General features: G+C 36.3%; 1 protein-coding gene and 1 pseudogene across 4 annotated transcripts in view; one reads left to right on the top strand and one right to left on the bottom strand.

Annotated features, from left to right (window-relative positions):
* Positions 1 to 24,836, top strand: part of CFAP54 (cilia and flagella associated protein 54) — a 296,408-nt gene that overhangs the window by 80,712 nt on the left and 190,860 nt on the right. For all 4 annotated transcript variants that reach the window (XM_088025290.1, XM_088025291.1, XM_028105379.1 and 1 more), the window contains exons 20-24: positions 7,436 to 7,612; positions 11,400 to 11,492; positions 11,764 to 11,949; positions 19,688 to 19,824; positions 23,573 to 23,720. In XM_088025290.1, coding sequence (XP_087881416.1) covers positions 7,436 to 7,612; positions 11,400 to 11,492; positions 11,764 to 11,949; positions 19,688 to 19,824; positions 23,573 to 23,720 — 741 coding nt within the window. The remainder of the gene's footprint in view (positions 1 to 7,435; positions 7,613 to 11,399; positions 11,493 to 11,763; positions 11,950 to 19,687; positions 19,825 to 23,572; positions 23,721 to 24,836) is intronic.
* Positions 24,315 to 24,609, bottom strand: LOC148163806 (small ribosomal subunit protein eS24 pseudogene; annotated as a pseudogene).

The following is a 24,836-nucleotide window of genomic DNA, read 5'->3' on the forward strand; positions in this document are numbered from 1 at the left end:
TTTTTTGGGGGGGTGAGAACATTTAAGATCTGTTTGTAGCATCTGTAGCAAATTTCAAGTACACTTTTTTTTTAAGAGAAAGCACTTTTTTTTTTTAAAGATTTTTATTTATTTATTTGTCAGAGAGAGAGAGAGAGCACAAGCAGGGGGAGCAGCAGAGGGAGAGGGAGAAGCAGACTCCTCACTGAGCAAGGAGCCCGACGTGGAACTTGATCCCAGGACCTTGGGATCATGACCTGAGCCGAAGGCAGACGCTTAACGACTGAGCCACCCAGGCGTCCCACAAGTACACTGTTTTTAAGTGTCATCACCATACTGTACAATAGATCTTCAGAACTTTATAACTGGAAGTTTGTGCACCCATTCCCCTCCCCAACCGCTTGCCCTCGGCAACCACCATTCTACTTTCTGTTTCTATGAGCTTTACTTTTATTTTTTTTTAGATCACACATATACACGATACCATATAGTATTTCTCTTTCTCCATCTGGCTCATTTCACTCAGCATAATGTCCTCAAGGTCATACATGTTGTCCCAAATGTCAGGGTTTCCTTCTAAGGCTGAATAATATTCCATTGTATATGTGTGACACATTTTCTTTATCTATTCATCTATCAGTAGACACTTGGATTGTTTTTATATCTTGGTTGTTGTGAATATTGCTGCAATGAACACAGGAGTGCAGATATCTCTTTAAGATAATGATTTCATTTCCTTTGGATAAGTACCCAGAAGTGTGATTGCTGGATCATTCGATAGTTACATTTTTAATTTTTTGAGCAACCTCCATACTGTTTATCATATTGGTTATACCAGTTCACATCCTTACTAACATTGTACAAGTGTTCTCTTTTCTCCAGATCCTCACCAACATTTGTTATCATTTGTTTTTTTGATAATAGACATCCTAACAGGTGTGAGGCGATATCTCATGGTGGTTTTGATTTGCATTTCCCTGATATTAGTGATGTTGATCATCTTTTCATGTACCTGTTGGCCATTTGAATGTCTTTTTTAGAAAAATGTCTATTCAGGTTTTTTGCCCATTTTTAAATCATTTGATTGATTGATTGCTATTGAGTTAAGAGTTACTTATATATCTCGGATATCAAGCCCTTATTGAATGTATTGTTTACAGATATTTTCTTCCAATTCCATAGGTTGCCTTTTCATTTTGTTGATTTTTTCCTATGCTGTGCAGAAGCTTTTTAGCTTATTTATTTTTGTTTTTGTTGCCTATACTTCTGTTGTAGGATCCAAAAATTTGTTGCCAAAACCAATGTCAAGGAGCTTTTCCTTTATGCTTTTTTCTAGGAGTTTTATGGTTTCAGGTCTTATGTTTAAGTCTCTAATGCATTTTGAGTTGATTTTTTTTTTTAAGATTTTATCTATTTATTTGACAGACAGAGACATAGCGAGAGAGGGAACACAAGCAGGGGGAGTGGGAGGGGGAGAAGCAGGCTTTCCACCAAGCAGAAAGCCCGATGTGGGGCTCGATCCCAGGACCCTAGGATCATGACCTGAGCTGAAGGCAGCTGCTTAATGACTGAGCCGCCCAGGCGCCCCTTGAGTTAATTTTTGTGTACAGTAAATTAAGGGTCTGATTTCATTCTTTTGAGTATGGATATCCACTTTTCCCAGCACCATTTATTGAAGAGACTATCCTTTCCTCATTGTATATTCTTGGTGACTTTGTCAAAAATTAGTTGACCATATTTCTTTTTTTTAATTTAATTTTATTATGTTATGTTAATCACCATACATTACATCATTAGTTTTTGGTGTAGTGTTCCACGATTCATTGTTTGTGTGTAACACCCAGTGCTCCATTCAGTACGTGCCCTCCTTAATACCCATCACCAGGCTAACACATCCCCCACCCCCCTCCCTTCTAGAACCCTCAGTTTGTTTCTCAGAGTCCATAGTCTCTCATGGTTCATCTCCCCCTCCAATTTCCCCCCCTTCATTTTTCCCTTCCTGCTATCTTCTTTTTTTTTTTTTAACATATAATGTATTTTTTGTTTCAGAGGTACAGGTCTGTGATTCAACAGTCTTACACAATTCACAGTGCTCACCATAGCACACACCCTCCCCAATGTCTATCACCCAGCCACCCCATCCCTCCCACCCCCCACCACTCCAGCAACCCTCAGTTTGTTTCCTAAGATTAAGAATTCCTCATATCAGTGAGATCATATGATACATGTCTTTCTCTGATTGACTTATTTTGCTTAGCATAATACCCTCCAGTTCCAGCCACATCGTTGCAAATGGCAAGATTTCATTTCTTTTGATTGCTACATAATATTCCATTGTATATATATACCACATCTTCTTTATCCATTCATCTATCGATGGACATCTTGGCTCTTTCCATAGTTTGCCTATAGTGGACATTGCTGCTATAAACGTTGGGGTGCACGTGCCCCTTTGGATCCCTACATTTGTATCTTTGGTGTAAATACCCAGTAGTGCAATTGCTGGGTCGTACGGTAGCTCTATTTTCAACTGTTTGAGGAACCTCCATACTGTTTTCCAGAGTGGCTGCACCGGCTTGCATTCCCACCAACAGTGTAGGAGGGTTCCCCTTTCTCCGCATCCCCGCCAACATCTGTCGTTTCCTGACTTGGTAATTTTAGCCATTCTGACGGGTGTGAGGTGGTATCTCATTGAGGTTTTGATTTGGATTTCCCTGATGCCGAGCGATGTTGAGCACTTTTTCATGTGTCTGTTGGCCATTTGGATGTCTTCTTTGGAAAAATGTCTGTTCATGTCTTCTGCCCATTTCTTGATTGGATCATTTGTTCTTTGGGTGTTGAGTTTGATAAGTTCTTTATAGATTTTGGATACTAGCCCTTTATCTGAGATGTCATTTGCATGTATCTTCTCCCATTCTGTCAGTTGTCTTTTGGTTTTGTTGACTGTTTCCTTTGCTGTGCAAAAACTTTTTATCTTGATGAAATCCCAATAGTTCATTTTTGCCCTTGCTTCCCTTGCCTTTGGTGATGTTTCTAGGAAGAAGTTGCTGCGGCTGAGGTTGAAGAGGTTGCTGCCTGTGTTCTTCTTTAGGATTTTGATGGATTCTTCTCTCACATTTAGGTCTTTCAACCATTTTGAGTCTGTTTTTGTGTGTAGTGTAAGGAAATGTCCAGAAGAAAGCTGGTGTGGCAATCCTTATATCAGACAAATTAGATTTTAAACCAAAGACTATAATAAGAGATGAGGAAGGACACTATATCATACTTACAGGGTCTATCCAACAAGATCTAACATTTGTAAATCTTTGTGCCCCTAACATGGGAGCAGCCAATTATATAAGCCAATTAATAACAAAAGCAAAGAAACACATGGACAACAATACAATAATAGTGGGGGACTTAACACTCCCCTCACTGAAATGGACAGATCATCTAAGCAAAAGATCAACAAGGAAATAAAGACTTTAAATGACACACTGGACCAAGTGGACTTCACAAATATATTCAGAACATTCCATCCCAAAGCAACAGAATATACATTCTTCTCTAGTGCCCATGGAATATTCTCCAGTTGACCATATTTCTGGGCTCTCTATTCTATTCCATTGGTTTTTCTTTCCTTTCCTTTCTTTCTTTCTCCTTCCTTCCTTCCTTCCTTCCTTCCTTCCTTCCTTCCTTCCTTCCTTCCCATGCTATTTAATTACTATAGCTTTGTTTGAGATCACGAAGTGATATCTCCAGTGTTGCTCTTCTTGCTCAAGCCTGTTTTAGCTATTTGGATCTTTTGTCATTCTATACGAATTTTAAGATTGCCTTTTCTATTTATGTGACAAATGCTATTAGAATTTTGATAAAGATTGCATTGAATTTGTAGATCATTTTGGGTTGTAGGGATATTTCAACAATATTAATTCTTCCTATCCATGAACACGGGGTATTTTTCCATTTATTTGTGTCTTCTTTAATTTTTTTCATAAATATTTTATAGTTTTCAGTGCATAGACCTTTTTTACCTCCTTGGTTAAATTTATTCCTATTTTCTTATTTTTGATACTATTTCAAATGGGATTGTTTTCTTAATTTTGGGTGGATAGTTTGTTGTTCGTGTATAGAAATACAACTGATTTTTGTAAGTTAATTTTTGGATCCTGCAAATTTACTGAATTTGTTTATTGATTCTAACAGTGTTGGTGGAGTCTTTACAGTTTCTATATATATAATCATGTTATCTGTAAACAGAGACAATTTCCTTCTTTCTTTTTTATTTAGATACCTTTTTCTGATTGCTTTGGCTAGGATGTCTGGTACCATGTTGAATAAGAGTGGTAAGAGTGGGCGCTCTTGTCTTATTCCTAATCTTAGTGGGAATGCTTTCAACCTTTATCATTGAGTATGATGTTAGCATTAGGTTTGTCATATAAGACCTTTATTATTTTGAGCTATGTTCCTTCTATATCCAGTTTGTGGAGAGTTTTTTTTTTATCATAAAAGGATGTTGAATTTTGTCAAATTCTTTTTCTGAATCTATTGAAATGATCATATTATTTTTATCCTTCATTTTGTGAATGTGGTGTATCACATTTATTAATTTGTATCACATTTATGTTGAGCCATCCTTGCATCCCAGGAATAATCCTGTTTCATCATGGTTTTAATCATCCTTTTACTGTACTTTTGAATTTTGTTTGCTCTTATTTTGTTGAGGATTTTTGCATCTGTATTCATCAGGGATGTTGAGCTGTAGTTTTCTCTTCTTGTAGTGTCCTTGTCTGGCTTTGGTATCAGGGTCGTGCTAACCTCTTAAAATCAATGTGGAAGTGTCCCTTTCTAATTTTTTAGAAGAGTTTGAGAATGATTGGCATTAATTCTTTAAATTTTTGTTAGACTTCACCAGTGAAATTGTCTAATTCTGGTCTTTTCTTTATTGGGAGGTTTTTGATTACTGATTCATCTCCTTACTTGTTATTGGCTTGTTCATATTTTCTATTTCTCCATGATTCAGTTTTAGTAAGTTGTATGTTTCTAGTTGTTTATCAGTTTCTTCTAGGTTATCCAATTTGTTGGTGTATAATGTTCATAGTAGTCTTTTATGATTCCTTGTATTTCAGTGGTATTAGTTTTAATGTCTCCTCTTTCATTTCTGGTTTTATTAATTTGAGTCTTCTCTCTTTTTGTCTTAGTCTAGCTAAAAATTTGTCGGCTTTATCTTTTAAAAAACCCAGCTCCTATTTTAGTTGATCCTTTCTATTATCTTTCAGGTCTCTATATCATTTATTTCCCTTCTGATTTGTGTTATTTCCTTCCTTCTACTAATTTTGGGCTTAGTTTTTTGTTCTTTTTCTAGTTCCCTTAAAGAGTAAAGTTAGATTGTTTATTTCAGATCTTCCTTTTAAAAAAAAAGATTTATTTTTGTTTGAGAGAGAGAGAGAGAGTAAGCAGGGGGATGGGCATAGGGAGAGGGAGAGAGAATCTTTAGCAGACTCTATGATGAGCACTCACAACCTGAGCAGAAACCAAGAGTTGGACACTTAACTGACTGTGCCACCCAGGCACCCCAGATCTTTCTTTTTTCTTAATGTAAGCATTTGCACTATAAACTTCCTTCTTAGAACTGCTTTTGCTGCATCCCATAGGGTTTGCTATGTTGTGTTCCCATTTTCATTTGTCTTAAGATTTTTTTGATTTCCCTTTCTACCTCTTCTTTTTTTAAAAAAAAATTAGTAGTGAATGTTAAAGAAGTTCAGATTTTTTTTGGTCATTGAGCCTGTAATCATATTTTTTTCTCATTTGATTTATAGATAAATTGTATTCATAGACTTCCTAATATTAAATTATCCATGTATTCTTGGGAGATAGAGAATATAATTACAGTATGTTATTCCTTTAACATATTGCTAGATTCAATGTATTAGTATTTTATTTAGAATGTTTGCACTTATATTTGTAAGAAGATTGCTCTGTTTTTAAGTGCAGTCATTTTTCAAGTTTTCTTACAATAATTTGTAAAATTATTTGAGAAGCTGTCTTTCTTTGTAGTTAGAAAAATTTTAAATGTCATAGGAATTATCAGTTCCTTAAGATTTGAAATTTTTAAAAAATGAGATCAGTTGAGCCTGACATTGTTGTGGGAAGAAATTTTTGGATATCTTTCTCAGTTTATTCTATCATTATCCTGCATTTAAGTTTTCTGCTTCTTGAATTAGCTTGCTAATTTTGTATTTTCATCCCTAAATGGTCAATGATGTTGTGCATCTTTTTTGTACTTATTGGCTATTTATATGTCTTCTTTGGAGAAACGTCTGTTCAAACCCTTTGTCCCCATTTTTAATGAGGTTATTTGTCTTTATTATTGACTTGTAACAGTTCTTATATATTTTGAATACAAGTCCCTTATCAGATACATGATTTGCAGTTATTTTCTCTCGTTCTTTTGGTTGTCTTTTTACTTTCTTGATGGTATCATTTGAAATTTTGATGAAGTTCAGTTTATCTACGTGTGTGTGTGTGTTTGTTTCCTTCTGGTGTCATATCTGAGAAACTATTGCCTAACCCAAAGTTATGAAGATTTACTTGTATGTTTCCTTTTAAGAATTTTATAATTTTGTCTCTTACATTTGGTTCTGTAATTCATTTTGAGTTAATATTTGTATGTAGTGTGATGTAGGGGTACAACTTTATTACTTTTGCATGTGGACATCTAATTGTCCTAGTACAATGGAAAGGCTATTTTTTCCTCTGTTACCCATTTAATTTTAATCTTTACATGGATTTTTGCTTTGGAGCTCAATTCAAGAGTCTTTGCCTTTTTAATTTAATTTAAAAGACAAGTTTAACCCATTTACATGCATTATTATTGCAGATAAACTTTCTTTGGAAGTATTCAGATCTGACTTTTATGTTTTTTGTTTTGTGTGTTGTCCTTCAATGTGTTACCTTTTGAAATAAGGATTGCCTTTCTTTCAGGTTTACAGAATAAGTGTTTTTATTTCTACTTGCTGATAGTAAGAAGCTTTCAATAATATTCATTTCATAAATCACATAGTCTTATTACTTGAGAGTCACATTTCAAGTTACATTAAGGGTAGGTGTACAGTTCTTTAGTATAAATGTAGATGATCGTGCTATGAATTTTTTAAGGACACTGAAATATGGTAGATATTCAGAGGGCTTGATATGAAAGTGAAATGTCTAATATTGATATATTATAATGATGATGAACATACTAGGTATATAAATATGACTCCATTACCTTACTTAATTTATAGTATTTTTTACTTAATCTTAGTAGCTATTTTTTACTTTTGTAAAATCATTTGATGCTTGAAATATGTGTAACACTGAGGCTCAAAAAGCTACATATAGCATGATAATGTTGTTTAACATTACCAGAATTCTACAAATATAAATGCAGTTCAAATCTTGAAATGTATTTTTCTATGTTCACACTTTATTATAGGAAGCATATTCTTTAATTGAGAAGACTGAAGCAGAACAGAATACCCTATATTCATATCAAAAATATGTGGAAAGTTCGAAAAGAAAGAAAAGCAGATCCCCTCCCCCACCTATCCTGCTATCCCGAACTTATTGTTCTGTGACATTGAAACCTGCTCCATTTATTTCAGATGTTAAGGTATGTTGCCCATTATAATCTTTATTTCAGGCAAAGCAACATAAGTACTTTTATGACTATCATGATTGATTCTTTTCTTGCTCTTAGGACTTGAATAGTCTTATTTATAAGCACTGAACACCGGGATTAGTATTGTAATATCTTAACTGTATTTAGTTTCTTCAAGACCTTTCCTTCTTTGTGCTGTTTTCCTTCATGCTCTGTCTAGCTTTGCTGTACTCAAATATATAGTAAGGAGAAGCAGTAGAGAAGAATTTGTCTCTTAAGTATCTTTGTTACCATGGCATAGTCCTACGCTGACATCCTAGTGTGTGTTCAAGATGGGGAAGGTCTCAGCTGAACTGGAATAAGGCATTTGAAGAGCATGGAAGTTACTCTCAGAGCCAGTGATGGAGATGAGGAAATTTGGGGATAGCAAATTTAAATGTTCTTCCCAGAGTTCTTCCAAGTAAATGGGCATTCTTTTAATGTAAACAAATGACAATTCCAACCATAAGTCATAAATCTTTATGTATTTATTGAAGAATGAGCTCTTTCTCCCATCCCCAATGCCTTGGAACTTGGCCTAAATGTGACTCTAACTTGAGATTTAGTGTCCTCATAAGCGTTCCGTCTGATTTATATTTTAAATATTAAATTTCCTCTTTTGGATGATCAACAACATGGTCTTTGATGTAGTATAAAGTTTTTTTTTTTAAAGATTTTATTTGTTTGAGAGAGAGAGAGCACGAGAAGGGGGGAAGATCAGAGGGAGAAGCAGACTCCCCACTGAGCAGGGAGCCCATTGCGGGACTTGATCCCGGGAAGGATCATGACCTGAGCTGAAGGCAGTCGCTTAACCAACTGAGCCACCCAGGCACCCGTAGTATAAAAAAGTTTTATCTTTGTCTTTAGGATATTCTGCTTGAACGTCTATCAACTTGGTATCGTGGAAAGGGCACAGGCTTTAAAGTCAGAGAGATACAGGTTTAAAATTCCAGCTGCACCACTTACTAACAGTATGACCTTAGAAAATCTAAATGTACTTTTTGAGGTGGTGGTGGTATTGTTTTTATTTGTAAAATATGTTTACTGTGAAAATTAAATGAGATAATATATAATATTCCTGGCATATTAGTTGATGTCCCTCCATATCTTATATTAAACATATATAGTAAAGTTTGCTTAAAACAATTAATGATGGTATAGAGTGTGATTACATTATTTGATGATTTTTTTTCATAAATTTTGTCCAGTGAACATTATTGAGTATCTCTTATCTGTCCAGCTCTGTGTGAGGTAATTGAGATATAAAAATAATCACAAAGCTTGATTCCATTCTTTGAGGAGCTTCAGACTAATGGGATATGGACATCAGTGAGAAGTAATGCCACCTTTATAATGTTTTATAATTGGAGAAATAGAAGTAACTTTCATCTTAACACTGAACTGTGCTATCATAAATGCATTATTGCAATTGCTAGCATTTTTAAAGTTCAATTTTGGTTGTGTTTGGATCTATTTAAGAACGAGGATTTGCTGATTTTGGAAATTCAGTATAGAACTAAGACTGGATGCCTTACCAAGGGTTTTTCTTTGTTTTTATTCAAATGTTTTGGTTTATTTAACCCAATTTTTTTTTTGTATTTCAAATAAGTGACTAGTTTGTCTTATTTTATAATGCTTAGAAATAGGAAGATACAAGTATTCCATATCAGACCTGTAGTTGTAGGACCTGTCACTTAGCACATCATATGAAGTTTATGTAGATGATGCTTTAGTAGAGTTGTGTGTTCCAGGAAATTACTACCTTCTGTTACATATGCATCAACACTAGATGGTGCTGTGGGCTTAAATAAGTTTTCTGGTTTAGCGTTCAGACATCTTTTGTTTTATCAAAATCTCTTGTTAAAGCATTTGTGTCATTAAAATCTGTTTTAAAAGTTGAAAATGCTGATGTTATTAATAAACTTTTACTTCTAAAGTTAGTGGTGATTTATTCATGGTGTCTTTACTCTTATGTAGATTCTAATTTCACACTGCTCCTTATAGTTACACAAACTAAGATGGCTTTATTTGTGGAACAAAATAGAAACATAAATCCTGCTTCTAAAAATGCTTTTAGAGAGAATTTTATCCTTCAAATTCTGGTTTATGTAGAGAGCTTAACTTAGAGAAAATAATAATTTAAGTCATGTAGCATAATCTTTCTGCCTTTTTCCCCTCAATGTTAAATGGTACTCTTTTTGCATGGAAAGTTAGTTTTTAAATTTCTTCTGAAATTCATCTGACTTTTCCCCCCTTTTGGCTTCCAGCTTTCAAGTTCTTTCAATGCTGTGTCTCTGTCCTTGGAGTTCTACCTTTGTCAAGTGCTCCTTAATTACTTGAGCAGTTTTCTTTGTAGACACAAAGGTTTGGACACCTGTACCAGAAACTCTAATTCATTGAGGCTAGGCAGTCTTGGGCATATGTAATTTTAAAAAATGGTTGGTTCTGTGAAAACTGTATTTTAAAAACTGACTCTGCACAGTCAGGGTTGAGAACTAGTCATGCCGACAAGACACCATTAGGATTTTTCTGTTGACCTGGAAGAAGAAATAGCTAAGCTAAGCTATATAGGCAATCGCTTCTTAGAGACAATTACTTTCTCCCTTCTTTCCAGTTTTCCTTATCATTAAAAAAAATTTTTTTTATTTATTTACTTGACAGAGAGATACACAGCGAGAGAGGGAACACAAACAGGGGTAGTGGGAGAGGGAGAAGCAGGCTTCCCGCTGAGCAGAGAGCCCGCTGTGGGGCTCCATCCCAGGACCCTGGGACCATGACCTGAGCTGAAGGCAGACGCTTAACCATCTGAGCCACCCAGGTGCCCCTTCCTTGTCATTTAGGTGTTGAGATGTTGGGAGGTGGAGCCTCTGTGGAAAAGAGAATAACACAGTGATGACAACCCACCCAACCCCAACCTCAGGACAGTATGGCTCCTTCATAATGCTATTCCCTCAGTATCAACTTGTTCCCTTTTCCCTTACAGCGAGAATAGTTCATTCCTATGAGGAGTCTCCATTATTTTGACATCTTGGGCAGAAGAACCATTTCTAACCACTTAATTAAGTTTAAGTTTGACTGTTCCTGTAGAATTTGCATTTTGCTTTTGGTTTCTATAGTTAAGAATTATCAAGTATCATGCTACTATCTGATCTTGGGCAAGTTATTGAACATTTCTGTGTCTCCATTTCCTCTAAAGCGAAATGACCACAGTAATCCCATTTCATAGGGATGTTGCAAATACTAGAAAGTTTATGTAAATTTCCCAGCAATACGTAGCACATAGAAACTGCTCAGTTAATGGTAGTTAAAAAATAGTGAATAATAGTCTTTGTAGTCCCAGGTAAATGAGCCCTATATTTGTCTTTATTTTTGTGAGATTAAACCTAAGTGTATTTGTAAACGTAGATTCCATGTTTTTTTAATTTATTTTATTTATCTTATTTATTTTATTTAAATTCAGTTAGCCAACGTATAGTACATCATTAGTTAGATTCCATGTTTTAAAAGTTGAATAACTATATTTGTGTTTGGAAAAGTATTTGTTTTTTGTTTTTTAAGTTTTTATTTAAATTCTAGTTAGTCAACATACAGTGTAATATTACATACAGTGTACAATGAAGTGATTCAATGACAATGAAGTGATTCAGTGCTTCCATGCAACACCCGGTGTTCATCACAACAAGTGCCACATCTTGATAAAAGAAATTGAATGCCTTGTTAAACAGACTATAGATGATGGGTTCATCTCTCTCCTCGGCAGGTTTCCTGGTACTGCATTTTGGGTTGCAAAGCAGAAGGGAGCTATGGAAAAGTAAGGCTAAATAATAATCATCTCCCAAACTCAGGAGAAGCGGTATGTCAAATTGAAAAAACCTCTAAATGTTAGGAAATCTTACCAAAAGTCTCATTAATGACAACTGAGTGTTTTTTTTTTACCCTCTTCTAGTGTCATTATTTCAGTGAATTTCTCTAATTTCAATTTAAATCATAGCTAAAATCCAACAGTAAATACAAAGGTTTTATTTTATTTATTTTTTACATATAAGGGTTATTTAATTATATTTTTAAAGTCACATTACTTCAGTTTTCCATACATAAACTTGAAATATGTTTTTTTTTAACAGATACCAGCTGATGGTAAAAGCATTTTTGAAGTGAAAGGTTTAGAAACCAATGAAAAATATGTCTTTGCAATTGCTGCTTATTCTTCTAACGGGAAGCTTATTGGTGATGCTGTTGGAGAGACAACTAAACCAGTTCTAGTTTATCCACCTCTTTCTGCTGTTACTGCTCGGATGTTCTTGACGCAGGTAGAAGAGATTTCTGTTAATTTTTTCCTCTATGTTTTTTTTCTGTTAAACTGTCACTAAGTAATTTCTAATGGGAAAAAAATCACAGTGGATATTCTAAAGTTCTTGTTATTACATATTTCCATTACTACAGTTTAGTCTCATAAAAATAGGAATCATTCCTTCTCTTTTTAGTGAGATTGATTTTTACAATAGCATTTTTTTTCTTGGATTACAAATGTATCCAGGAAAAAATGCTATTGTAAAAATTTAATTTTAATTTTAAATTTAATTTTAGAAATTTGGAAAATACTGAAATGCACAAAGAAGAAAATAAATGTTACCTGTTTATCCTATCATCCAGAGGAGCAGTTCTTAACTTGGTGCAATTTTGGCCCCCAAGGGACATTTGTCAATGTCTGGAGACATTTTTGGTTGTCATAACCTGAAAGGGTACTTCTGGCATCTAGTGGGTAGAGGTCAGGGATGCTGAAAAGCACCCTACAATTCAAACAACAGCCCTCCATAACAAAGAATGATCCAGCCCAAAATGTCAGTAGTGCCAAGATTGGGAAACCCTGATCCAGAGCTATCTTTTCATTTGTGTGCGTGTGTGTGTGTGTATGTGCTTATACACACACACATTTATATATATACATATGCATATAATATATAATCTAATCACGATATATATATGTATTATTTCCTATCCTGATATTGTCATTTAATATATAAGTGACATTTTTAAAATTCCATTAAATATTCCTCCATAGCGTAATTTTTAACAGCTACATCTTCTAAAGATGTTGCCCCTTTAAAGATACTGCATCTTACAGATAGATTGTAGTTTACTTCGTAATCTTTACTGGTGGGCATTTTGATATTTTCCAGTCTTTTGTTATTATAAGCAAAGCTGTGATGTACATCTCGGTATATGAATCTCTGTCTACATCCATGATTACTTTTTTGGAGGGAGAGAGTTACAGAAGTGAAATTTCTGAGTTACTAAAGACACACAGACCTGAGTTCAAATTCCAGCTCCTCACACTAGCCGTATGATATTGAGCAAGTAACTTTCATCTATGAAGTGGGAATAGTAATAGTAGCTACCTCCCAGAGGTATTACGAGTATTAAATAGAATTATGCATGATGTTTAACCAGTTCACTTGTCACACAGTAGGCACTTAATAAATATTGTTAATGTTTTTAGTTATGAATATACTCATGAATTAACATTTTTGCTGAAATCATTGCCTGTCTTAAAATAACACCAGTGAATAGGACACTAGAAAAGGTGACTCACTGACCTAGGTCTTGAGAATCTTAATTTTAAGCCTATTGTTGGCTCTAGAAATGATGGCTATTTTAAATTTTATCACGTTTCTATTGTGCTATTATTTTTCTCTTAATAGTTGATTAGAATAATAAGGTAAGATCTTAGTGGTATTTTACATTATCATATTTTTCAAAGAAAATTAAATTGAGAGAATTGCTAGGATTTGTCTAGCATTGGTTTAGCATGTCATATTGGTTCATGGTTTTCTGATGTTTTTATTTCTTTGGAATCTAATATATTTCCTAATTTGCAGTGATGGAGTTATTTCAAAGTGAGGAACCGAGTATTTTATCAAGGCCTAATTTTTCTCCAGGGACGTTTGACTTTTGGGTTTCATTTGGCAGAACTTTCATTGAAAAGTTAATAAAACGAAGTCTAAGCTATTCTGCTGGAATAATGAGAAGTGTCATAAAGTAATGCCCAGTGTTTCATTATTGATACTATATATGCAGTACTATATTAATTTATGACAGTATATGAGCATTAACTCTCATAATGTTAAGTGACTGAAGCAAAATTTTCTTACTTAGTAAACTTAGTAAAACTTAATTTACAGCTCAAGTTAAGCTTTTAAGTACTAGCAAGGAAATGTCCCTTTCCTTTGGAATTGCAATCTATTTTTCATGAGAGTGGTTAGTTTTTAGTTTCAGGATAATTCAGTTCTTTAAAAAATATTATCATACGTGGCACCTGGGTGGCTCAATTGGTTGAGCATCCGGCTCTTGGTTTTGGCTCAGGTCATGATCTTGGGGTCCTGGAATTGAGCCTGGCATTGGGCTCCATGCTCAGTGGGGAGTTTGCTTGTCCATCTCCTTCTCCCTCTGCCCCTTATCCTGCTCTCTTTCTCAAATAAATAAATAAATCTTTTAAAAAATATTATCATATATATTTTATAGTAAGAAATAGAGACATTTCACTAAATGCCTATGATTAACTTGGCTTGGAATTTTAGGTTAGACTTTCAACTCAACATTATTCTATGGACATTAATAAAATCAGTTGAATCTTCACTAGGTTTCTGCTTAATGTAGAAAGCTATTAATTTAGATTATCTGGAAAATTGTTTGAAAAAAGATTATGAATGATATATTTTCTAATTTCCCCCTCTTTATAGCTTCATTTGTTTTTATTTTTCCCCTTTCAGTCAGGAATGTCTAGATAATGTAATGTAGAATGTAGAAAATTAGAAACCTCTGAGCAGGATTTTAGGCAAATTACTAGGTCTCAATTTCCCTATCTCTAAAATGGATATAAGACCCAGTGTCATATATTGCTGGGTTATTGAACTACTCAGTCAAATAATGAGTGGAAACAGTGGCTTATTGAGAAAAAGAAATGGGGGATATCATTTAATTAAAAACTACTATGTGCCAGGTATTTAAAGATTCATTAGTATGTTTATTACAATAACTCAGCGAGATGGTATTATTACTTTATAGCTGAGGAAACTGAAATAAATTTAATCCTTCCTCTGCCATTTTATTTGAGAAAAGGTGTCTCAGGGAGGTCATGTAATTAAGTAACCCACAGTTACTTGGGTATCAGATGGTAAGCCTGACCCTTGAACCAGCTCATACCTTTCTACTGCTCTGTCTAGGTTCAAGGAAGTCATATATTCAACTTCTAACATGGGCCTGGGTCTTCTAGAGCCCATGTCTCTGCCATCTCTTCTCTCCCTGGGTTGGTATTGCTCAGTGGGTCTTGATGATCAGTATTGCAGTAGAGTTTGATGCTGGGACAGGAATGCTTTGTCAGTAATAGCAGTGGTGGCAAGGAGAATGAAATTCATACTTTTTTTTCCACTTTATATATGAATAATTCACCAAAACTCTTTGATAAATAGAGATTTGCCCTTTGTCTATGACCAAATTAAAAACAATAAATCTACCAGGTTAAAGGTAGTCATCCCATTTTTAAAGCTCTTTAAGAAGTCTCAACTCTTCTTTTTCCTTTTATCCTCTAACTGAATATTGCTACTCTCTCATGTGTTTATTGATGAATTATTTATTGTCTATTTTGTGCTAGATTCTCTGCTAGATGTCATCTCTTCTTCCTTGGAACTGTCTTTTTTATCAATCTCATTACTACAACAATAACCTATATTTAGGTAATTTTGACTTACGGTTTCAGTTAGGACTCTGATCGCAAGTTAAGGGCACCAGCCTGGCTTGGGGGAATGCAGCTAGGCCCTGGGAAGGCTGTGGACTCCAGGCAACTGTAGGTCTCATACCTTTGGTTCTCTGTATACATCTGCTTCTTTTTCTCCTTCTAAAGACTGACTTTCTTTACTTTCCATCTCTGAAGGAAAAATGGCAGCTCCTGCATTTTTATATCCCTCCATTTCAGCTATAAACGGAGACTGCCTGGCTGGCTCCTAATCTGGATTCTAGATTCTTAGGAAAGAGATTCTGAGTGGCCCACCATATAAAATGAGTCTGACATCTTTTTTGATGTTTGACCACTGACTTGTTTTTAAAACTCACCCCTCTTTTTTCCTTTGGTTCCATACACAGGCAGGCTGATAGGAGGTCTGTGAGCTCACCTTTGGTGCTAACAGAAAATTTAAATCTCCCAGGTGGCAGCAGCTTTTCCCATTCCTACCCCTCCCCACCTCCAGCCACTAATCAAGGCCCAACCCATTCCTTCCCAGGCCTGCTTGTGCCTGCCCAACACTCCCTGGGAGCGCCTTGTGTGAGTAGTAAACTTTCTCTCAAATTCTCCTGGTGCATGTAGTGCCTTTAGCCTCGACGGCAGAACCACACTTTGGGTGGCTTGCTTTGCAGAGGGGGCTATAAAACACCCAGTTTGAGTCAGGCACTTACCCTGGGGCAGTCAGCTGTGTTACAGTAGAATTGCTGAGTGTCCTCTTCTGTGGGTAGAGGGAAATTACCAGGAAAAGAGGGTTTTAAAATTTATTTAACATGCTCTTATTGTGTGCTTACTCTGTGCTATGCATTGCTCCAGGCTAGTGATTCTAAACCTTGAGTGTGTGTTTTGGAGTGCTGGTTGAACAGATTGTTGTGTCCTACCATCAGAGTTTTTGATTCACTAGGTCTGGGGTAGGGTGTGGAATTTTACATTTCTAACAAGTTCCTAGGTGATATTGATGCCAATGGCCCACGGACCATACTTTGAGAACCACTGTTCTAAGCAAAATGAACAAAATGCCATGATAAGATATATGTAATAAACAATCAACATAGTAAGTACATTATCTAGTTACAAGATAAGTTCTATGGAAGGAAAAAGTGGAGTATAGTCTAATTCCTGTATAGAGGCAGGAATTAGAAGTGTGAAGTGAGGGAATGGAAGGTAGATCAGAATATTAAATTGGGTGATCAGGGAAGACTCATCTAAAAGATGAGATTTGAGGGACGCTTGGGTGGCTCAGTCGATTACGGGTCTGCCTTCGGCTCAGGTCATGATCCCAACATCCTGGTATTGAGTCCTACATCGGGCTCCTTGCTCAGCAGGGAATCTGCTTCTCCCTCTGCCTGCTGCTCCCCCTTGCTTGTTCTCTCTCCCTCAAATAAATAAAAAAATCTAGAAGGTGAGATTTGAGCAGAGACTTAGAGGAGGTGCAGGGGTGGGGGTCTCTGGAGGCAGAACATTCTGCAGAAGGAGCTAGGGCAAAAGCCTATTGTTTGCAGAAGTGTACCTGGTATGTTTGATAAACAAGGAGGCCAGTGGGGCTGGAGCCAGAGGGACCCATGGAGAGTAGAATAATTGGTTAGGGAGGTAAAAGGTAAGTAGGTGGATCAGGGAGCAAACCATGACAAGACTTCTAGGCCATTGTAAGAACTTTGGCTTTTAGTTTGAGTGAAATGGGCAACCACTGGGGAGGTTTTATTATTGTTATTGTTGTTTGAGAAGTGGGATGACATGATGTGACTTCCATTTTCAGAGGCTCATCCTGGCTGTATGTTAGGAAGAGACCATAATAGAGGAGGGATGGAAGCAGAGGGACGATCTACTACTGTAATCCAATGAGAGATTGTGGTAGCTTAGCCATGTGGTAGTAGCTGATGTGGTAAGAATTGGTCAGATTCTGGATATGTTTTCAAGGAGGAGTTAACAAGAATTCCTCGTGGAAATAATGTAAAGAGAAAAAATAAAATATGACTCTAAGATATTTAGTTGACTAACTGGAAGGATAGGCTTGACATCAGCTAAGTTGGAGAATGCTGTGGGTGGTGTAGATTTGCGGCCAGGGGAGATCAGAAATTCATTTTGAGACATGTTGAGGTAAGATGTTTATTACATATTCAGAGAGAACTGTTGAATAGTCAGTGAGATAAATGAATCTGGAGTGTGGGAGAAAGGTCTGGGTAGGAGGAGTTGAGAGTAGTCATGTGACCATTAAAGCCATGGGGCTGGATGATTTCACTGAGGAAATAAATACAGATAGAAGAGAGGAGAGGTCCAAAGACTGAGCCCTGGGACGTGCCAATATAAAGAGATTGGGGAAAAGAGTAGGAGCTTGCAAAGGCCACTGAAAAGGAATGTGGGGAGAAAAAAAACAAGTGTGGAACTTTATAAACCATGAGAAGGTCATGTATCAAGGAGGAGGTCTCTACTATACTTAATTATTTCATTAGTCTTCTAGTGCTTCTTTCTCATTTTAACCTCACCCCCTCTAAAATCTATTCTACCCATTACTACCAGGTCACCATCTTATATCATGGCACTGCTGTGTTAACCCGCAAAAACTCATGAATTTACAAACCTTAGTTTGATCATGGCATCTTTTCTTGTTTTATAATGTCCACTGATTGAATAAATGATGTTATTTTTAGAAGGATATATTTTAACAGGAAAGAACATTCAATTATAATTTCACCTAACTCATACATCATTTGTTATTAATTTCCATGTTAAGTGTTAGAATTATAAGGTATCTTAGTGACCACTTAGTCCAACTCCTTCATTTGACCAATGCAGCCAGAGAAGTGACCTCATCTACCACTCTAAGTCTTGGCTCTACTATTTTTACTGAATATCAGGCTCTCTACAAATTATTTAACTTCTTAATGCCTCAGATTCCTCATCTGAAAAATAGGAATGGTAATAGAGCTCACCTCATAAAGCTGTAATGGGGAATTAATACAATAATGCATGTAGAGTGCTTGGACCAGTACCTGACATCTTTAAATACTTCCACCTGATTTTCAAGGCCTTCTGAAATCATATCCCATTTTACCTGTCCATCATATTTCCTGCTTTTCTTCAAATTCTGATGTGTCTTTCCAGTCTCTCCTAAATGCACGATGGTGATTTTCACTATTGGACCCTTTTCAGGTTCCACGTCTAAACTGTGCCCATCTGAACCTTACTCCTGCCTGAGGGTTCTACTCAAGCCCTGACTCCTTTTTGAAGTCTTCATTTCTCCTTTTCTCAGCGTCCACAATTATTATGTTATTCTTTGTAGTTTTTCTGGTGATTTCATGTGTTTTATGTCTGTAACTTGATTAGAGTTTAATGGAGTATAAGGTCATTTTAAGCTTTGAAGAACCTATCCTTACAGCACTTAGCACAGAGGAGAAACTTCATAAAACCTTACTGGTTGGTTGATTATGAGTGCGGGGTTGGCAGATTTAAAAAGTTCTGGCCCTGTAAGTTGTTCTCTTGAGTGGAATATATTCTAGCAACATGTCATTTACATACTTAATTTAATGAATTTATTTATACTTTATATTCTACCTGCTTCCATTAAGGATTTGAAGCAGCACATAACTCACACGGTGAGATTTCATATTGTCGTACATATTTGAATAGAATGATTTTAGGGAATATCTGTAAAGAAATATATTCTACCAAAAGAAATAGGTAAGTTGTTGGTTTTTTTTCTCTCGAACTTCTGTTTTACCAGCGAAATCAGTTATTTTGCCTAATGTTGAATGTGTTGGATTAAAAATATGGCCTCTTGGAAGCATTTCTGTTTTGTTTTTCACTCTTTTTAGCTGTGAACCCTTTGTTGCACAAAAAAAGCTCTGAAAGTGTCAGTCTGCACCAGAAAAGAATGAAGTATATTTCATATTTTGGGTTTGGGAAATCTGATTGTTTCTCTTGGAACAGATTGTTCATTATAACAGTGTCTATAATAAATGGAGTGCACTGCCGAGATCGATGGAAATGAAATTAATTTGGCTCAGATGTGATCTTTGTTTTGCTTATGAGAATTTGAAACATCCTTACAGAGTTTCAAATTTCCATGCAATTTAGAAATAAAAGAGATTTCAAAATGTGTCTGCCTCCCTTGCCAGTGGCCATTGATATCTTACTGTGGCCCTGTAGAACAAAACAGCAAACGTGAACAACTGTGTAAGAAATTAGTGTGTGAGCGGACCTTATCAGAATTCCTGTTTAAAAGATACATTTCACAGATAAAAATATCCCATTTGACAACGTACTTTTTGTTGTAGGTTGCCTATCAGGCCGGTACCTATGAGTTGGCTAAGAAGGCTTTCTCACCAGTTTGGGATTATTTTGTTGCTTCACCACATCAAGATGAACGATCTCTTATTTGTTTAAGCAATATAATGACTATTACACAGAGAAGGTAATTAGAAATATTCTTTTAAAATATTAATTTGGCTATTGAAAACATGGGTGTTGGGTGTGAAGCCTATAATTAATTTTCAATTTCATATTAAGATAGTCAATTTAAAACTATTTCTAATAAGTGTTTTAATAAGTACCTACACACACACACACACACACACACACACACACACACACACACACACAAAGTATCTACATTCCAAGTTCTTGAGTCCTTGTTAGAAAATTCTTTGCCAGAGTCAGAAAGAGCACAGGAAGCATATAGATGCGTTCTGAATTTAGAGTAATGAAGGCTATGGGGAAAAAAAATACCAAATACTAACGAAGATATTGTCAGTTATACTAGAAAACACCAAATATGCTTTGAGAATTTTTTTAACAAGAACAGTCAGGTTGGGGTTCAAGTTATAGTCTCATGAGTGGACTATTAGGATAAGAAGGTTTTTCCTTTGCTTGAAGAGGCTCCCAGGATTAGACCATCAGCAATGGCAAACAGGCTGGTAGGAGTCGTATAAAACCACAGGCCATCCTTTGCTTTATAGCTGTTTTTCCTTAAAAAAACAAAGTTTAAGAACAGCCTCAGAAATGAGCATTAGTGTGATTTCAGGCTGTCTCAACAACAAGTTGAAAAACAACAATCTCCTTCACCTGCTTGTTAATGTCTTTAATAAGAAGATAAAACCCTTCATTCCTCAGTCAAAGATAATGACCTTAAATGCTCATGCTGGTTGAGGCAAGGCTTTGATAATGCTTATTCACATAAAGGTGTAATTCCATTCAATTAAACACATGTAGACTTAGCATTTACCATGTACAAGGATGCTAGGTGCTATGCAGGATGGATTTGAGAGGCATTTCAGAAGAGGAAGAGACAGAGCTTGGAAGGTTTTATGCGACATGAGGACAAGAGAGTGGAGGTAGTGAAGCTGACTGGGATTGTTTTTGTTCCCTGACTGGCAGGCAGGCCTATGACATGTACTAGGGGAACGGGAGAGGTGGGACAAGTTTTTGGAGGAGATAATGAATTTGATAGGAAATATTTTGAGTTAAGTTTTCCAGCAGGATGCCTCTGTGGATATGAGATGCCCAGTAGGTAGTTGAATATTTAGTGCTGACACTTAAGAGAGAGATCAAGGCTATTGGGGCACCTGGGTGGCTCAGTCGTTAAGAGAGAGATCAAGGCTAGAGATAGATTGAGAAATTGTCCATGAGGTCATCATCGAAATTTTGACAAATGCTGTCTCCCAAAGAAGAACTGTTTTGCAGAAAAGATAGAAGCTGGAATTGAATGCTGGAAATTGCTTACATTTAAGAGGCTGAAGCAGGAGATGGAACCAAGGAAGGGCTGAAAATGTTTTATGCTGGTGTGAGGCCATCAATAACTAATATGGTATCTGAACTAGCCCTTGTGGTTCTTGTTATGATTGCAAGATGCCCTTCAGAAATAACCATCTGGAAATTTTGAAAAAAATAAAGGTTTATTGCTTATAGGATCTGGAAATTATACAACACACTTGGGGGCCCACAGGAGGTCATAGGTAAAGAGAGAGAGCCAGCATGGGCCTGGGGTTCTGCTTTTATTGAGGTAAAGGGTGGGTGCCTAGGATTTCATGGGCTCACTCTTTGTTGTTGAATTTAAAAAATAGGAGAGTTTAAAGAAAGGGAAGAGAAAACAAAACAAAACAAAACAAAACAAAACAAATGGCCCCAATTGTCATTTATTGAAATCAGCTAAGATTTCTAAATTTAACAAAGGAGTCTCAGTGGGGGAGGTGGCCTGGCTACCTGGCTCTTTATCTAGTTGTGTGGCTGGCAATGTATTTATTAGAGAAAGCCATCTCTGAAGTGGATGCTTTAGCAATCAAAGCTTAAGTCAGACTCTTGCATTACAAGGAAAGGAAGGAAGGAAGGAAGGAAAGAAGGAAAGAAAGAGAGGAAGCCCACCCAACTGTCATAACTTATTCTACAAAAAGGAATAGTTCAGGAGGTGAAAGTCTGGAAAAGTGCATTGCCAAGGGAAGTGAGAGGATCACCCGGGAGGGACTGTTCAGCAGTATCAGATGCTAGTGCAAGGTCAGGCAGGGGAGTTGCTCAATTAAGAGCAACAGAGAGGTTGGGTAGGATGAAAACTAAGAGGAAACCTTTAGAATTGGCAGTTAGGAGGCCACTGATGAGTTCAGGAGAACTGTTTTTGTGGTGTGGTGGGCCAGAAACCTTTTGCAATTGGATAAGAAGAAAACGTAAATGAAAGTGGAGAATTGGAATAAGCTAAGATCATTCATGTGAGGTTTGGTGGTAAAGACGAGGATGGCAGAACCCTGAGGGGGCAGGCAGGCTTCAGGAAAGCGTGTTTGAGGGTAGAGGGAAAGGAGACAGTGGGGAGGGAGAAACTGAGGATACAAGCACATTCCCACGATAATGACACTATACTGGTAGAGCCCGGAGGATATAGGAGCACACAGGGTGGAAAGAGGGGGTTTAGAACATTTGCTGTCAGGAATGTGAGCAAAGAGACCTCAGGGATGAGCGGAAGTGTTGCTGAGAAGGACTACTGACTAAGTTGATATCACATAACAGCCATTTGTGGGTGGTTCTACCCAGTTCTTCAGGGTATGGGCCACATTTGACTCATCTTTATATCCCAGGGCCTCGAATAGTATTTTCTACATAGTAGGTACTTGGCAAATGCTGATTTGAATGAAAAAGAAAGATCAAAGGAGGAGAAGAAATAAGTGGATAAGCGACTGACCATTGTAGCAGGGATAGACAAAGCAGCCAGTGACATCTACACAAGGTCAGGCAAGCTGATTACGGCTTACGATAAGGGGTGCAGACTCAGAAGTTGTAGAGAGGTCACTATTGAAATGACTGACCAGTGTGTGAGCTCTTTAGGGTGGGAAATGGAGCGACGAGGAGGCAATAGCCTGGACGAGTTGTCTGCGTCAGGTACTGATGATCAGTCATCATGTGGACACAGAGTTCAGTATGAGTTGCAGGAGCAGGAGAACTAACATTTTCCTAGCAAATATAATTTCAGCATTTAACATGGCGGTGAAACGGATCATGATCAAGTGGGAATTACTGATGTCAGATCCTGTCCTGTTTTTTAGCGATAGAGGGTGGACCTGAAGCTTAGAAGGGGAAGTTCGTCACCAAGTAAGGCTGAGAGCAAGGAGGGGAATATTGGAAACAAAGAAGGAAGGCTGCAGATTTCACAGTTTTGCCAATAATTGGCACTGTTGACTACAATTTAGAAAAGATAATTAAAAATAATCCAAGAGTTATTAAGACTCTGCCTCCCTCCCACCTTCCCTCCCTGCCTCTTTCTCCTTTTCTCTTTACCCATGGTGGATTTTGCTATAAGTGACCCTTATTTTCAGAAAGTTTATTAATTGAAATATTGGGCCTGTTTTCCAAACTTCTGAATATCTTATCATGATTTCATTACGTTGATAGAAAAGAAGTTTGTATATTAGAACCAGAAAGTTTTACTTTACCAATAGTTATTTTTATGTATCTGTGACATAATATGTCAGCAGATTAATTTTCTTAGTTGCTAACTTGTTGTTAAACATAGTCTTTAATTTTAACTTAAAGAGCTGTGTGGGAGAAGTTGTTCCACAAACCTTTGCTGCTGTTTTGGGATCACTATGTAGATATTAAGAACAAATCAATCTAAAAAGGCGTGTTTACATGCTAACTCATTTTATATTTATACTTGTAATATTGTTTACTTCCTTTTGCAGATTATATTCAGATATTTTGGCAGAGACTTCTTCAATCCTCTTATACCTTTTTCTTAGAAATATTTTTGTAACAAGTGACATTAAAATTAAAGAAGAAAATCTTTTCTGTGATAGTATTAAAGGCAATGAGCTTTTCCCCTCTCAACAAGTAAGTGATATTAAAATGACCAAAAATGTGCTGATTTCCCTTTATTTGTTTCTTGACGTTTCAAATTCATGTTCTTTTGAGATTGCATATCCTGATTTGTGAATGGACTGAGAGGTCATTTTATGATTGTGCAGGTTTATTTGATATTCCATATAATGGTTTCGTAGGACCAAGTTCATATATATTTTTCCTCTTTTCAGTTTATCTTTTGTGTCTATACAAAAGTAGTATAAATTTCAAATATTCGAAAAGTTAAAATTTACAAAGTGAAATGCATTGTAATCCTATTACTCCTAAAAATACTATGATTTTGTTTGTTTTGTTTTATAGCTCAGATTCTTAAAAATATGTGTGGGCAAATTATTATTACTATTATCTTACAAAAATGATATCACAATCTACTTTCTATTCCATAGTGAGCCTATTTAACATTTTTTATAATTTATCTTGAACATGTTTTCATGCGGGTACATATCAATTTACCAAATTTTTTTCAAGTTCTTAGTTTATTAATCCTCTTATGACAAATCTGCACAATCACCACAGATAAAGTCACTGCAGAACCCTTACTCCTTCTGTTGTCCAATCTCCAGCTCACTTGTTGCCAGCACCAGCACTGGCTTTGGCAGTCCCCCTGACCTTCTTCATTCTGTTCTTGTGTTCCTTTCTCTGTTTTCTTCTGGTCTTTTTCTGCTCACACAGGCCATGTCTTGCAAGTCTATGGTAGGGTTCATTTTTCTTTGCCAGTTGTCTCGCCACCACCCAAACAGGTTCTGACTCCAAATACAAAGATGACATCTGGTGTGTTCTTGTCCATTTTGGCTAGTTTTTCCTGAATTTCTGTCTCAGGTACTGTTGCCTTTCCTGGGTGAAGAACATCACTGAGCATTTGTTTTCATACCAAATTGTTTTTAATTTTAATATTACATTCCTGTATAGAGGCAGGAATGTAACCTATCTCCTACTGATGGATTCTCAGGGTGGTTATAAATATTGCTGTCTGTACATCTGCAACCTTCTAACCTTAACATCTTGCTTTTAAAAATAGTCCTTCGCTCTTGTTTTCATTCTAGATTGAGTGTCTCTCTTCTTTCTCCCTCTCCTCTTTCCTTTACT

This window comes from Eumetopias jubatus, unplaced genomic scaffold (assembly GCF_037043125.1).
Source record: "Eumetopias jubatus isolate StellerSeaLion01/CBP00866 unplaced genomic scaffold, mEumJub1_p1.0 scaffold_8, whole genome shotgun sequence".
NCBI classification, from domain to species: domain Eukaryota; kingdom Metazoa; phylum Chordata; class Mammalia; order Carnivora; family Otariidae; genus Eumetopias; species Eumetopias jubatus.